Source organism: Palaemon carinicauda, chromosome 40 (genome assembly GCF_036898095.1).
Source record: "Palaemon carinicauda isolate YSFRI2023 chromosome 40, ASM3689809v2, whole genome shotgun sequence".
NCBI classification, from domain to species: Eukaryota; Metazoa; Arthropoda; class Malacostraca; order Decapoda; family Palaemonidae; genus Palaemon; species Palaemon carinicauda.
The window spans coordinates 9,805,709-9,820,708 of NC_090764.1; the positions used below are offsets into that span (position 1 = coordinate 9,805,709).

Below are 15,000 nucleotides of genomic sequence, written 5' to 3' on the forward strand. Positions count from 1 at the left end.
TTTTATCGTTTATAAGTGAAATATCTGTTTTGATGTTGTTACGGTTTTTTAAATATTTTATCATTTGTTAATTATTTCTCATATGGTTTACTTATTTCCTGATTTCCTTTCCTCACTGGGATCTTTCTCCTTGTTGGAGCCCTTGGGCTTATAGCATCTTGCTTTTCCAACAAGATTTGTAGCTTAGATAATAACATAAATAATAATAATAATAATAATAATAATAATAATAATAGTATAATCTTGTGGATACATACTGTATATAAGGGGATGATTATCATTTCCACATTACGTATTAAGCAAAAAGATAACAAAGATAAGATATCATGCAAGCATATCAGCGTGCAAGTGCCCTAAAAATAATCAGTATCATATCACGATTTTCTATAAATCAATTAAATATGCCAAACTCAACTGTTCAGTGCTCTACGAAGGACAATCATGTACAAATACACAGAGCTCTGAAGGATATAAATTACTATGATGGAAGTACAATAAATCGTGTAATCATGAAATTATGAGGCTAATTGAGGGACAAATCATTTTCTTAACTATTCTCTGCATTTGTAAGATGGCCAAAATAGCTCATTCAAGCATCAATTAAGAAAGATATACCTTTATTTGTCAATATAAAGGTATATAGGAACAGCGGAGGAGATAACAGAATATGCTTTATATAGATTATATAAAATCAATATTTGAAATTAATGCAGACGTTTTTTTCGAAAAGCGGTGAACTCTTTCTATGTGCTTAAGACAATTCGGTGCTAGATTGTACAGAAAAAATACAGTACTTACAATTAAGAATATCCCCTACTCTAAAACTACTTGAAAATAACGTACTCTATAAAATACAAAGCAAAATATATCTTCACAACGGATTACGTGTCCTACGACTTACCATTAGAAAGTTAGCCTTTACGTGATGTTGCAACAGCCGATTAAAAAAAAAAAATGTGAATTTTAAAGGACAAAATGTTCCAAAGGATCAAAACTTCTTAAATAAATGCATGCATAATGAAGAACCATTAATAAATAAAAACAAATGAATAATAACCCGGAGAGGTGAATGAAGCGCTAAACAAAGAACAATGAATAAAATCTACCCAACTTTGGTTATTAGGTTACGTAATTTACACCTGGATAACACGATTACAATGAGCAATGACTATAAATACATGTACCATCAATGCGGCTGATGCAATAAATGGTAACAGGAAATTAAAAACAGTGGGTTAGCATGACTAGGATAAATCAAATGCCGCGAAGGCCCAGTGAATCACTAGGGAAACGAATGTTCAAAATTGAAAAAAAATATCAAGAGAGAAAACAGAAGGAAAGAAGGTACCCACCGAGACCTTGCTAAGTCTCCTCTCGAACTTTCTGGTTCTCTTTTCGATCATTTCGAACAGATTTCCGTGACGTTTGTCAGAATGTCTATTGAAGAATATTCAAATAGCAGCTCTAGAAGTCAGCCGCTGCCACTAATCACTAGTTCACTTCTGTGTAATCACTATTCCCGTTTATCACTTAGATTTGTGTAAGGATTTTCTAGAGGTCTTTTTGAGTTTAGTGCAAAATGGATTCACCACGAATATAAAAATGGTTAAGAAACTCAACGAACTGAAGAGACTTCTATCTTATCAGTTTGTCCAGTAATAGGCGACAGAGGGGGAAATACATCTGATGCGACCAAGGAAAGCAACGAACGAGAGACCAGTTTCACGCACGAAAGTCGGCCCTAAATGATTATTGTGAAATTCTTTTTAGGCTCCGGTGCACGAACGCCTCTTCTCGTAAGCAGGATATCCACGGCCGCGATATTAAACGCAGATACACGCAGGCAGTTATCCTTCAGATCCTGTTCTGTTCGAGTCTGAAGTTGTCCCGGGCCAAGCAGTCTCCTTCGGGGAAAAAGTCGAAGGCGAAGAGACTCTCTTGACGAGACAGAAAGAGAGAGAGAGAGAAGTGGGTACAACTTCACTCCTCCGTGTCCGACGCTTTACTGAAGCCATTCCGCCCTTGAACGCGGTTTTATTCTCTTGCTGCTGCTGCTGCTCCTCTGTACTAACTTCGCAATGCCATACAAAAATATTGAGAATATCTGTGTCTGCCTCTCGCACTTAACGACCCATGACCTATATATTTCTAACAACAACATAGTTACTAAAATCGCGTAGCTACGGAAAGCATTTTCTCCTACTAACTCTAGTACAAAGTCTAAATCTAATTATAACACACAAACACACTCACACCCATATATATATATATATATATATATATATATATATATATATATATATGTATTATATATATATAAATGTATGTATGTATGTATGTATGTGTATGTATATATATATATATATATATATATATATATATATATATATATATATATATATACAGATAATTATGAATTAAACTCTAATTTTGATTTTGTTTTACGAGTTTTATGTTCTGAAACAATCATTTCCTTCTTGGCTCAACTACAAATAATAGTTCCTTTAACATTATTTACATTTTCTATCAGTTTCCTTACATCCCTTGTAAATTGAGACAGTTCCATCCATTTCAAAAGTTTCCATAAACTTTTCTTAGAAACTAATATTCATAAATTTCAAGATTAATGAAGTTTCACTCTTCTTAGTTTCCTTACGAATTTGGACAAAATAATAAATAAGTAACAATTCATAACAAGGGCAAGTTTAACAAAAGCAAGATGCTTCATGTCGAACTAAAATGTTTTTGTGGAGACACTAAACATCCGTTTGTTTTTATTTACTAAAATTAAAGACTCGAGTAGGAACTTAAATAAATTAACAGTGACACCTGCAGCTCAAAAAAAAAAAAAAAAAAAAAAAAAGAAGAAGAAGAAGAAGAAGAAGAAGAAGAAGAAAATTGCTCAGGAAAAGAAAGCACAAGAGATAAAACAAGCCATCCCTCACTTTCCCAGAATACACAGGAGTCTGCTAAACCCATCAACATTTCTCGTATGCTAAACAATAGAATTTGCGATAAGGGATTAACTCTTACTAAATGCGATGGGAATTTCGACCTTCCATAAGGCTAAGGAGAGTAAAAAAAAAAAAAAAACAGGAGATCAATTTCGTAAGCCATTCCACGGTCTGAAACCATGAGGGGGTATCTCAATGGCTTTTAGATCATTTAGAGTTTCACAAAGGTGACAATGCATATAAAATATTCATGATTAATCGAGCACTAGATAAATCAGATTACCATAGCTAAAGAGAAAACGTAGAATTATTTATATATATATATATATATATATATATATATATATATATATATATATATATATATATATATATATATATATATATATATATATATATATATATGATACTAATAATAATAATAATAATAATAATAAGAAGAAGAAGAAGAAGAAGAAGAAGAAGAAGAAGAAGAAGAAGAAGAAGAAGAAGAAGAAGAAGAAGAAGAAGAAGAAGAAGAAGAAGACCATACACATTAACACTGAAATATATAAAATTTACCTACCCATAAAACATTCAAGGTTAAAAAAACTGAAAAAAAATAATTTGTTACAAATATTTTCACAAAAGAAACATTTTGCGTGACACAAAAATTCGTTAGTTACGAGAGCTTAGAAGTTAACAGCACATGCAAGACCCTCTTAGGGGGTCCTGTGCCCAAGTAAAGCTTACCAAAGTAAATATGTTAACGTGAAAGTGGTTCGGTATAAAGGCGGTATAGGGCGTGTCAGGTCGCTAAGTAGGAAAGAATGGAAAGTTGAGTGAAGTCTAGGAAAGAAGATTATGATGGAGATGAAAGGCAATGGGTTTAAGAAAGAGGTCAGAGAATAATCATTTCAGTTTACTTGTATTTTAATACGATACGATACAAATCAGTGGTGTTGAAGAGAGGTTGCAAAACAAAATTTTTTGTTTACTTGTCTGCGCAAGGAGGAATTGCTAACGTCTGCGCAAGGAGGAATTCCAACGTTAGCAAAGTAAGTTTATGAAGGAAAATAAAAGTCAGTATTTTCCTTAAAATAAAAAAGAAATTACAATGATAGCAAAATAAGTATAAGATGAAAAAAGGAAAAAACTTAATGGAACTTTAAATATTAATAAGAATGAATGTTGGCCACTGGCTAGGCAATGTTACAACATTTGGATGGAAGGAAAAAGTAAGAAAACCATACATTGGGGATAAAAGAAAGTAGCTTGGAAAAAACCTTTATAAGACAACTTGTTTAGTGCAGTAAATATTGCAATACATGAATGTATTATTAAGCCAACTATCTCTTTTGGAGAATGGAACATAGCTGAGGAAGAGAACTTAAAATTTGAAATGTTGAGATAGATTTTCTGTGGACTAATGAAGGCTGGGGTAAGATATGTAAAGATAATATCAAGTGAAATGATTGATTGATAAAAACAGCTGTTTGCTCAAAAATATATTATCATTAGCTATATTGGTGAGGTGGATATTACTACCATTAGCTATATTGTATATAGGTGACATGGAGATTACATCATTAGCTATCCTGGTCAAATGGAGATTGCTATCTTTAGCTATATTGGTCACAAGGTGATTGTTATCTTTAGCTATATTGGTCACACGGTGATTGCTATCTTTAGCTATATTGGTCTAATGGAGATTGCTATCTTTAGCTATATTGGTCACATGGTGATTGTTATCTTTAGCTATATTGGTCATAAGGTGATTGCCATCTTTCGCTATATTGGTCACATGGTGATTGCTATCTTTAGCTATATTGGTCTAATGGAGATTATCTTTAGCTATATTGGTCATATGGTGATTGTTATCTTTAGATATATTGGTCATAAGGTGATTGCCATCTTTCGCTATATTGGTCACATGGTGATTGCTATCTTTAGCTATATTGGTCTAATGGAGATTATCTTTAGCTATATTGGTCATATGGTGATTGTTATCTTTAGATATATTGGTCATAAGGTGATTGCCATCTTTCGCTATACTGGTCCCATGGAGATTGCTATCTTTAGCTATATTGGTCTAATGGAGATTGTTATTTTTAGCTATATTGATCACATGGTGATTGCTATCTTTAACTATATTGGTTACATAATGATTGCTTTCTTTCGCTATATTGGTCCCAAGGAGATTGCTATCTTTAGCTATATTGGTTACATGGTGATTGCTATCTTCAGCTATATTGGTCCCATGAAGATTGCTACCTTTAGCTATATTGATCACATGGTGATTGCTATCTTTAGCTATATTGGTCCCATGGAGATTGCTATCTTTAGCTATATTGGTCCCATGGAGATTGCCATCTTTAGCTAAATTTGGTCCAATGGAGATTGCCATCTTTAGCTATATTGGTCACATGGAGATTGCTATCTTTAGCTATATTGGTCCCATGGAGATTGGTATCTTTAGCTATACTGGTCACATGGTGATTGTTATTTTAAGCTATATTGGTCCCATGGAGATTGCTATCTTTAGCTATACTGGTCACATGGTGATTGTTATTTTTAGCTATATTGATCACATGGTGATTGCTATCTTCAACTATATTGGTTACATGATGGTTGCTATCTTAAGCTATATTGGTCCCAATGAGATTGCTATCTTTAGCTATATTGGTTACGTGATGATTGCTAATTTTAGCTATTTTGGTCACATGGAGATCATTAGGTTTAAGGGTGACACTTAGTCCACCATCATCAGCCATATTCCTGACAAGGAGATTACAATCATTAGCTATAAAAAAAAAGTCACATTTGTTTAATCATAGAGAACTCCTCCCCTCCCCCCCCCAAAAAAAAAAAATCTTACCAGCGAGGTAAAAAAATATGGCAAGATAAAGCCTAGAAAGCTGGAAAACTAAATACATAAATTAAATGGAAACGAAAAAAATCGATATATTGGAATCAAAACAGACCTTATAAAGATACTTTGGTAAGATGTAATGTGTATTACACAAGGCCTATGAGAGTTAGTACACAAGGCCTATCCCATATAGGTTCTTACTGTTCTTAAAATATTTTAATTGTTGATTACTTCTCTTATTTCCTTGTTTCCTCTCCTCACTGGGCTATTTTCCCAGTTGGAGCCCCTGGGCTTATAGCATCCTGCTTTTCCAACTAGGGTCGTAGCTTAGCAAGAAATAATAATAAATAATAATAATTAATAATAAATAAAAAATAAATAATTACAATAATAATAATATTAATAATAACAATAATAATAATAATAATAATAATAATAATAATAATAATAATAATAATACCTTATTTAGAATGGAATTTATTTAAGAATTCTCGGGAGAAAGAGGGAAGCTATGCCATGAAAATAAACGAAAAAAAAGTTATCGATAAACTAGCAAAACTTGAGGTAAAAGAAATAAGTAATTTGCGTAAAAGTATATTTACGCAATAATGGAATCTATTATACTATAGCGTATATTGAGGCGATTAACACCGCTATTTTTCCTCATATAGTGCGAGGGAAAAATTCACTCCGGAGATTATATTTCTATAATATCAGAGTTTTTCTGCATCTACACAGAAAGATCAGCAGCTGTATCACGTCGCCAACCAACTACATTCACTACGACAGTCACCAAACCAAAATCTCTCTCTCTCTCTCTCTCTCTCTCTCTCTCTCTCTCTCTCTCTCTCTCTCTCTCTCTCTCTCTCTCTCTCTCTCTCTCTCTCTCTCTCATATATATATATATATATATATATATGTGTGTGTGTGTGTATATATATATATGTGTATATATATATATAATATATATACACACACACACATTATATATATATATATATACAAAAAAAAATTCCATTTTTTTTATTCTTTGGCTATTTAAGCTAGTCTCCAGTAATGATGATGTTAACCCTAAGACATTTTCTTAAGTCCAGCATATGTTGGCCCCTATTTACACCAGAATGGACTTGTGAGCTATAGTTGGGATCGAACGCAATAAAAAACAGTCCCAAAAATTCACTGCCTGACCTCTGACCCCGTCAGGAACGGACCCCTGGTTCCATTGGGTTTCTGTTGATGCTATGAACCTGAGCGAAGAATAAAATAAAGCAGTGTGGTTATTCCAGAGAGAGAGAGAGAGAGAGAGAGAGAGAGAGAGAGGAGAGAGAGAGAGAGAGAGAGAGAGAGAGAACGTAAAACGTTAGGTTTTCCTCCACCTTGGGCCCGTATCCAAACTCAATGAACGCATGTCTGGCAAAGGTCATACGAAAGTGAAAGCGAGCAGACTAAACGGGCACAATATTCCATACGTTGCAACTAGGAAATCTTTGGGAAAGGCATTTAAACACTGGAATTCTTCGTGTCCCAAACAACTTCGTATATTCTTGCTTGTGATTGCCTGATTGATTTTCGGTTTTCTGGCATCTTGACATTGAAGGTTATTGATGGCGATATCATTTGTTGTAATATGAATTATAAAATGTTTCCATTTAAAACCATTAAAACAAAGAGTTTTGTATGGAAGTTTGATAGCTTTCAGGAGATCTGTTTCTGAAGTAAATCTATAAATACCGCTATTATTGTAGGACATATGCCCAAGAATCTTATCAGTAGTTTCCAATTTTATTATTATTAATTATCATTATTATTATTATTATTATTATTATTATTATTATTATTTTTATATTATACTATTATTATTTTTATATCCTCATCATCATCATCATCATCATCATCATTATTATTATTATTATTATTATTATTATTATTATTATTATTACTAGCTAAGCTACAACCCTAGTTGGAAAAGCAGGATGCTAAAAGAAAATCACCTGAGGTCATATTAACAATGTCCTAATTATTTCTTTTCTTCATACATGGAGGAGAAAGGGATAAATTTAAGAAAAATATATAAAAAAGCTAAAAATTAATAAATCTATTTATGCTATCATGTTTCCTTAAATGTGTTGAGATAACAACCTTATAACATACTCAGCATGTTTAAAACGGTATTAGGAATTCAAGGGAAATTTATATCAATAATTTTCCTAGAGTGACACAACATGATTAAGGCACAAGTATACACGTTTTGGTTAATTCCCCATTGATGAAGGGAGTTTAGGTGGCATGAAATTCTCAAGCTTATAATTTTCACATAAAATTCTCAAGCTTACAATCTTCACATAAAATTCTCAAGCTTACAATCTTCACATAAAATTCTCAAGCTTACAATCTTCACATAAAATTCTCAAGCTTACAATCTTCACATAAAATTCTCAAGCTTACAATCTTCACATAAAATTCTCAAGCTTACAATCTTCACATAAAATTCTCAAGCTTACAATCTTCACATAAAATTCTCAAGCTTATAATCTTCACATAAAATTCTCAAGCTTACAATCTTCACATAAAATTCTCAAGCTTACAATCTTCACATAAAATTCTCAAGCTTATAATCTTCACATAAAATTCTCAAGCTTATAATCTTCACATAAAATTCTCAAGCTTATAATTTTCACATAAAATTCTTGGAGAATTATATTTGTCAAATAGCGCAGTAAGACAAAAATCAAAATAAAGGAATCTAAACCATTACTAAATACATATGACTTCAAAAGGGAACCTCAAAATCTACGTCCAAAATAATGAGATAAAATGAAACTTGAATGGAATTATGAACAGGAATTTAGTGATGAGAAAAAGTTTTTGCTTTAACTCTCATTATACTCTCCTTAGACGTAAAGAAATGAAAGGCAGTAAAGAATATACATGTTTCGGGAAACCAAAGATTAAGTCCTGCATTTTAATATATATATATATATATATATATATATATATATATATATATATATATATATATATATATATATATATATATATATATACATTATATACATACTTAACTCATTAAGCTAAGAAGTGTCGTTTTCAATACATTAACCGGTTGTAATAATAAAATTGTTTTCTTTCCACCTCAAGAAACTTTTAAATCTACGAGATTAACTCTTCAATCGGTCAACGAACCATATAAGCTAACGACTTGAATGCATGTTTTCATTTACCCTTCAATTACTCTTGAGGAGATAATCAAGGCTTTAGAACTGACAGATTAAATTAAACAAGCTCATACAGCAACAAATATTCCCATTGGTGTTGAAAATACAGCCATCACTACAAGCTCAATATTAAAAAATACAAATAATTATTGTTTTGATTCAACAAACGTTGAACTATAGTCATTTGTTTTTAGTGAGGCAGGTTTGCACCGACTTGCAGGGGTGCCCTTTTAGCTCTGAAACGTTTCCTGATAGCTGATTGGTCAGAACGATTCGGAGAAAAAATACTTCCGATCAATCAGCTTTTAGGAAACTTTTCCGGGCTAATAGGGCATCCCCCTGCGAGTCGGTACAAATCTCCCTCACTAAAAAAAATTGACTATAGTGAGAATAACTTCAGCAGGGTACATTGTTAGTAACGTTAAAAAATACACCAATCACTAAAAGGAAAAAAACATTGAAAATTATAAATAATTATTGTTTGAATATGTTTCAACTTATGATAACAGAACATCAACGCCTTGATCGGTCTGCATTTCAACTCTCCCTCCCCCCACCAAAAAAAAAAAAAAAAAAAAAAAAAAAAAAAAAAAAAAAAAAAAAAAAAAAAAAACCTTAGATAACTGTCAGAAGAAAGAGTCTATACAAGGCAACCGTCAAGGCCAGATACAAGATACATGTTTCTCCTCGAAGCTCCTCTGAACTGAACCAACGCAAAATGAAGCGTGTGGTTAGCACCTCCTCGGAGTGAATAATTTAATTTGCAAATAATTAAATCTATAAAATATTTAAAAATATATACTTTAATGTTGCCAAACCACCATCAAAATCAACTTTCATATGTTGATTCATTCTATCTTATTCATCTACTTATCTTCCTAAACTGCATATACATATAATACATATACACACACACACACACATATATATATATATATATATATATATATATATATATATATATATATATAAATATATATATATACATGTATATATATATTTATATATATACATGTATATATATGTATATATATATATCTATTTATACAGTATGTATATATATACATATATGTATGAATGTATATATGTATGCACATAAATGTATGTATGTATATATATATATATACATATATGTATGTATGTATATATATATATACATATATGTATGTATGTATATATATACATGTATATAAATATATGTATATATATATATATATATATATATATATATATATATATGTATGTGTGTAAATATTTGTGTATATATATGTATTTATGTATATATACAGTGTGTATATATATACATATATGTATGTATGTATATATATATACATAAATGTATGTATGTATACATATACATGTATATATATATACATATATGTATATAAATATATATATATATATATATATATATATATATATATATATATATATAAGTAATACTGATTTTTAACTTCACTCAAGTAATCAGAACGAAATCTTTAAATGAGAAAAAAAAATTGCCCGATGTCCTTTATAATCATCTTGCTTTCATAACTATACATAATAAAAATATTATGGATTATATTTATACTATTAAACATGGATTAGATAAGCTTATCCAATCTCGAGATTTTACATTAGTTCAGGACAAACTTATGAAAATATCTATCTATCTATCTATCTATCTATCTATCTATCTATATATATATATGTGTGTGTATATATACATACATACATATATATAAATATATATATATATATATATATATATATATATATATATATATGTATATATATACACACACACACATATATATATATAATATAATATATATATATATATATATATATATATATATATATATATATATAATCTTCTAAAAAAATAATGAAGAAAAAAAGCCTGCCAGTCACAATAATGACGCCATAGAAAGATGACTGAATGTTCCCTGGGCTATTTTCCCAGTTGTAGCTTAGCAAGTAAGTAAGTAAGTAAGTAATAATAATAATAATAATAATAATAATAATAATAATAATAATAATAATAAATACCACTACTACTACTACTACTACTACTACTACTAATAATAATAATAATAATAATGATAATAATAATAATAATAAAATTAATATAATACAATAATAATAATGATAATAATAATAATAATAAATAATGCTGCTACTGCTACTACTACTACTACTACTACTAATACTACTACTACTGCTACTACTACTACTACTAATAATAATAATAATAATAATAATAATAATAATAATAATAATAATAATAATAATACATTCATTGTCCTTATTTGGACATGCTGAAAGCATTTAGTAAGTTCAGCCACAACATGTTGGAGAAAAAGATTAGTCAGATACTTCTAGCAGGCTTAAGAAAGGGCTAGAGCGGCGCATATCAAATAATTGAATTAAAAATTTGTGCAGCAGACCATGGAATGAAAAAAAGATTCTTATGGCATTTATTGCTTACGATAATGGACTCGGCGTCCACAAACCAATCTCATGAAGGTCATACGTCACTGAAGCATTTCCTATCAATAAATAGAATTGAAACTATCCATGGGCGAAACATATGAAAAGTGAATGTTGGTGAAGTCTTGCCAAGTCAGTTTATAGTGAATAGTGGGATACTTCTAGGGAATGTTATGTCACCTATGTTGTTTACCTTTCTCGTGGATTCTGAAATGTTGATAAATGGATGAAGATGGAAAGTGTTTAGTGTTAAAATAATCAGTTGTTGGTTAAATCAGCAAGACACTCCAAAATGAACAACGCTATCGATAATAAAATAATCAGATTATGTTGGTTAAATCAGCAAAACACAGCAAAATTAACATTATCAATAATAAAATAATCAGATTATGTTGGTTAAATCAGTAAAACAGTAAAATTAACAACATTATCAATAATAAAATAATCAAATGATGTTGGTTAAATCAGCAAAACACCGCAAAATTAACGTTATTAATAACAAAATAATCAGATTATGTTGGTTAAATAAGTAAAACAGTAAAATTAACAACGTTATCAATAATAAAATAATCAGATGATGTTGGTTAAATCAGCTAAACACCGCAAAATTAACAATGTTATCAATAGTATGCATTGTGTACCTAGACAAGGGACTTGGACAAATCAATGAAATGCAGAATTAACGAGAATATTAAAACAAACACTAGATGGAGAAAGGGTTAATAAAGGAATTTCAATTGTTTACGAATAAAGATATTAATTACAGGTTCACTTCAGTTAGAACTTAGTGAAAGTCAAAATGGTAATTCGATCAATTGAAAGGCGGAATATTTAGAAAGTATAATGATTTAAGTTTAATAATAAAAAAAATTAATCTTATATAAGCACATTAACACATAGTAATGAAATCATAATTAAAAGTTTATAAATCTTAAAAAGAATTTCAAGGATCAGGGGCCAGATACCAAAAAACATATTAAAAAGGGTTTATATTTAGAAATTATAAAAATTTAAGTTTAATAAAAAAAAAATTAAACATATATAGGCCTGAGCACATTGCCACATGGAAATGAAATCATAGTTAAAAGTGTTTATAAATCTTAAAAGGATCTTAATGATCAGGGGCCAGATACCAAAAATCATATTAAAAAGTGTTTATATTTAGAAATTATAAAAATTTAAGTTAAAGAAGAATAAAATTAACCATAAATAGGCCTAAGCACAATGCCATATGATAATGAAATCATAATTAAAAGACTTTATAAATCTTAAAAAGAATTTTAAGGCTCAGGGGCCGGATACCAAAAATCATATAAAAAAGACAGAATATTTAGAAATCATAAAAATTTAAGTTTAATAAAAAAAAATTAACCATATATAGGCCTAAGCACATTATCATATGATAATGAAATCATAATTAAAAGAGTTTATCAATCTTAAAAGAATATTAAGGATCAGGGGCCAGATACCAAAAATCATATCATAAAGGGTATAAGAATTCTACTTCTTAAGAAGATAATGAAAGGGTGATGGCAATGGCTTGGACATGTCCTTCTAAGGTTGAATAATAGCAACCTTACAGCCTGTTTGTTTCCTGGACACCACAGGAGTTAGAAGACCCAGACCTACTTAGGTGAGAACTATGAAAATAGGAGGTGGAGATATATGACGATTTGGGGATGTGAAAACAAACGAGAGAGAGAGAGAGAGAGAGAGAGAGAGAGAGAGAGAGAGAGAGAGAGAGAGAGAGAGAGAGGAATTCTGTGACAATCTTTAAAAATAAAAAGATGCGCAAGAACTATTCGCAGCTATCAATACAACAGATCTTAAAATAGATGTAAATACACTTAATTAGCTTCCTAAATAAAATGAAAAATATTAGACTTAACACTAATGTTCTATTTCGAAAACCATTTTTAGTTTCAATTAAGTCCCTCGAGCACTATAGAAAATTGGCGAAGCACTAAACAAATGTCATAGAAAAATTCCTTTCTCTCACTCTCTCTCTCTCTCTCTCTCTCTCTCTCTCTCTCTCTCTCTCTCTCTCTCTCTCTCTCTCAATGCGAGTCGAATAAGATACCTCGTTGCATTCTCTCTCTCTCTCTCTCTCTCTCTCTCTCCTCTCTCTCTCTCTCTCTCTCTCTCTCTCTCTCTCTCTCTCAATGCGAGTCGAATAAGATACTTCTCTCTCTCTCTCTCTCTCTCTCTCTCTCTCTCTCTCTCTCTCTCCTCTCTCTCTCTCTCTCTCAATGCGAGTCGAATAAGATACTTCGTTGCATAAGCATATCTATTGCCAAAGAACTAATCTATCCCTTAGGATTACGAGGGATAAGGTCACGTTTACGACAAAAATCACACGGAAAAAGATGTCAAGGTCTACACGAGATGGTCAAATCCACTAAGAAACCAGTCAGGTCCGACAATTCTCTTTCCTACATTCCTACCTTCTGGTTCTTTCTCCGTTTCTTTAGCACTCGCATATTCACAAACGTAAGATCTTTATAGTTTATATATCAAATATCTGTTTTAAATGTTCTTAATGTTTTTAAAGTATTTTATTCTAATTTTCATTATTTTTTATATAGTTTATTTCCTTATTTCCTTTTCTCACTGGGCTATTTTTCCCTGTTGGAGCCCTAAAGCTTATAGTATCATGCTTTTCCAACTAGGGTTGTAGCTTAGCTAGTGATTATAATAATAATAACAATAATATCTATTTATTTCCTTATTTCCTTTCCTCACTGGGCTATTTTTCCCTGTTGGAGCCCTAAAGCTTATAGCATCATGCTTTTCCAACTAGGGTTGTAGCTGAGCTAGTGATTATAATAATAATAACAATAATAATATTTATTTATTTTCTTATTTCCTTTCCTCACTGGGCTATTTTTCCCAGTTGGAGACCTAAAGCTTATAGCATCATGCTTTTCCAACTAGGGTTGTAGCTTAGCTAGTGATTATAATAATAATAACAATAATAATATTTATTTCCTTATTTCCTTTCCTCACTGGGCTATTTTTCCCAGTTGGAGACCTGAAGCTTATAGCATCTTGCTTTTCCAACTAGGGTTGTAGCTAGTGATTATAATAATAATAACAATGATAATATTTATTTATTTCCTTATTTCCTTTCCTCACTGGGCTATTTTTTCACAGTTGGAGACCTAAAGCTTATAGCATTTTGCTTTTCCAACTAGGGTTGTAGCTAATAATAATAATAATAATAATAATAATAATAATAATAATAATAATAATAATAATAATAATAACAGTATATCACAAGCTATCACTAGCTAAACACGTAGGAAAAGAAAACACCCGACTTCGTACCGACATGAAAAAAGTGTTGGCAAACACCTGGGATTTCACATATCACGAGCTTGTACCTTTGATTGGCTTGGCAGGCTCTCTCGGGTACCAATTACAAAGCATTGATTCAATCCGTTATAACATAGTGGAGACGACTGGGAAGTGTCTTGATTATTAGACACTTCGCAAATGATTTCGT

General features: G+C 30.7%; 1 protein-coding gene across 19 annotated transcripts in view; it reads right to left on the bottom strand.

Moving 5' to 3' along the window:
* Positions 1–15,000, bottom strand: part of l(1)G0196 (inositol hexakisphosphate and diphosphoinositol-pentakisphosphate kinase) — a 485,360-nt gene that overhangs the window by 315,018 nt on the left and 155,342 nt on the right. Inside the window, exon 1 of one of the 19 annotated variants that reach the window (XM_068363295.1) lies at positions 1,353–2,014. The exons of the other annotated variants lie outside the window; for them this stretch is intronic. Coding sequence (XP_068219396.1) covers positions 1,353–1,403 — 51 coding nt within the window. The 5' untranslated portion in view covers positions 1,404–2,014. Of the gene's footprint in view, positions 1–1,352; positions 2,015–15,000 lie in introns of those variants that run through there. 19 annotated transcript variants of the gene reach the window in all.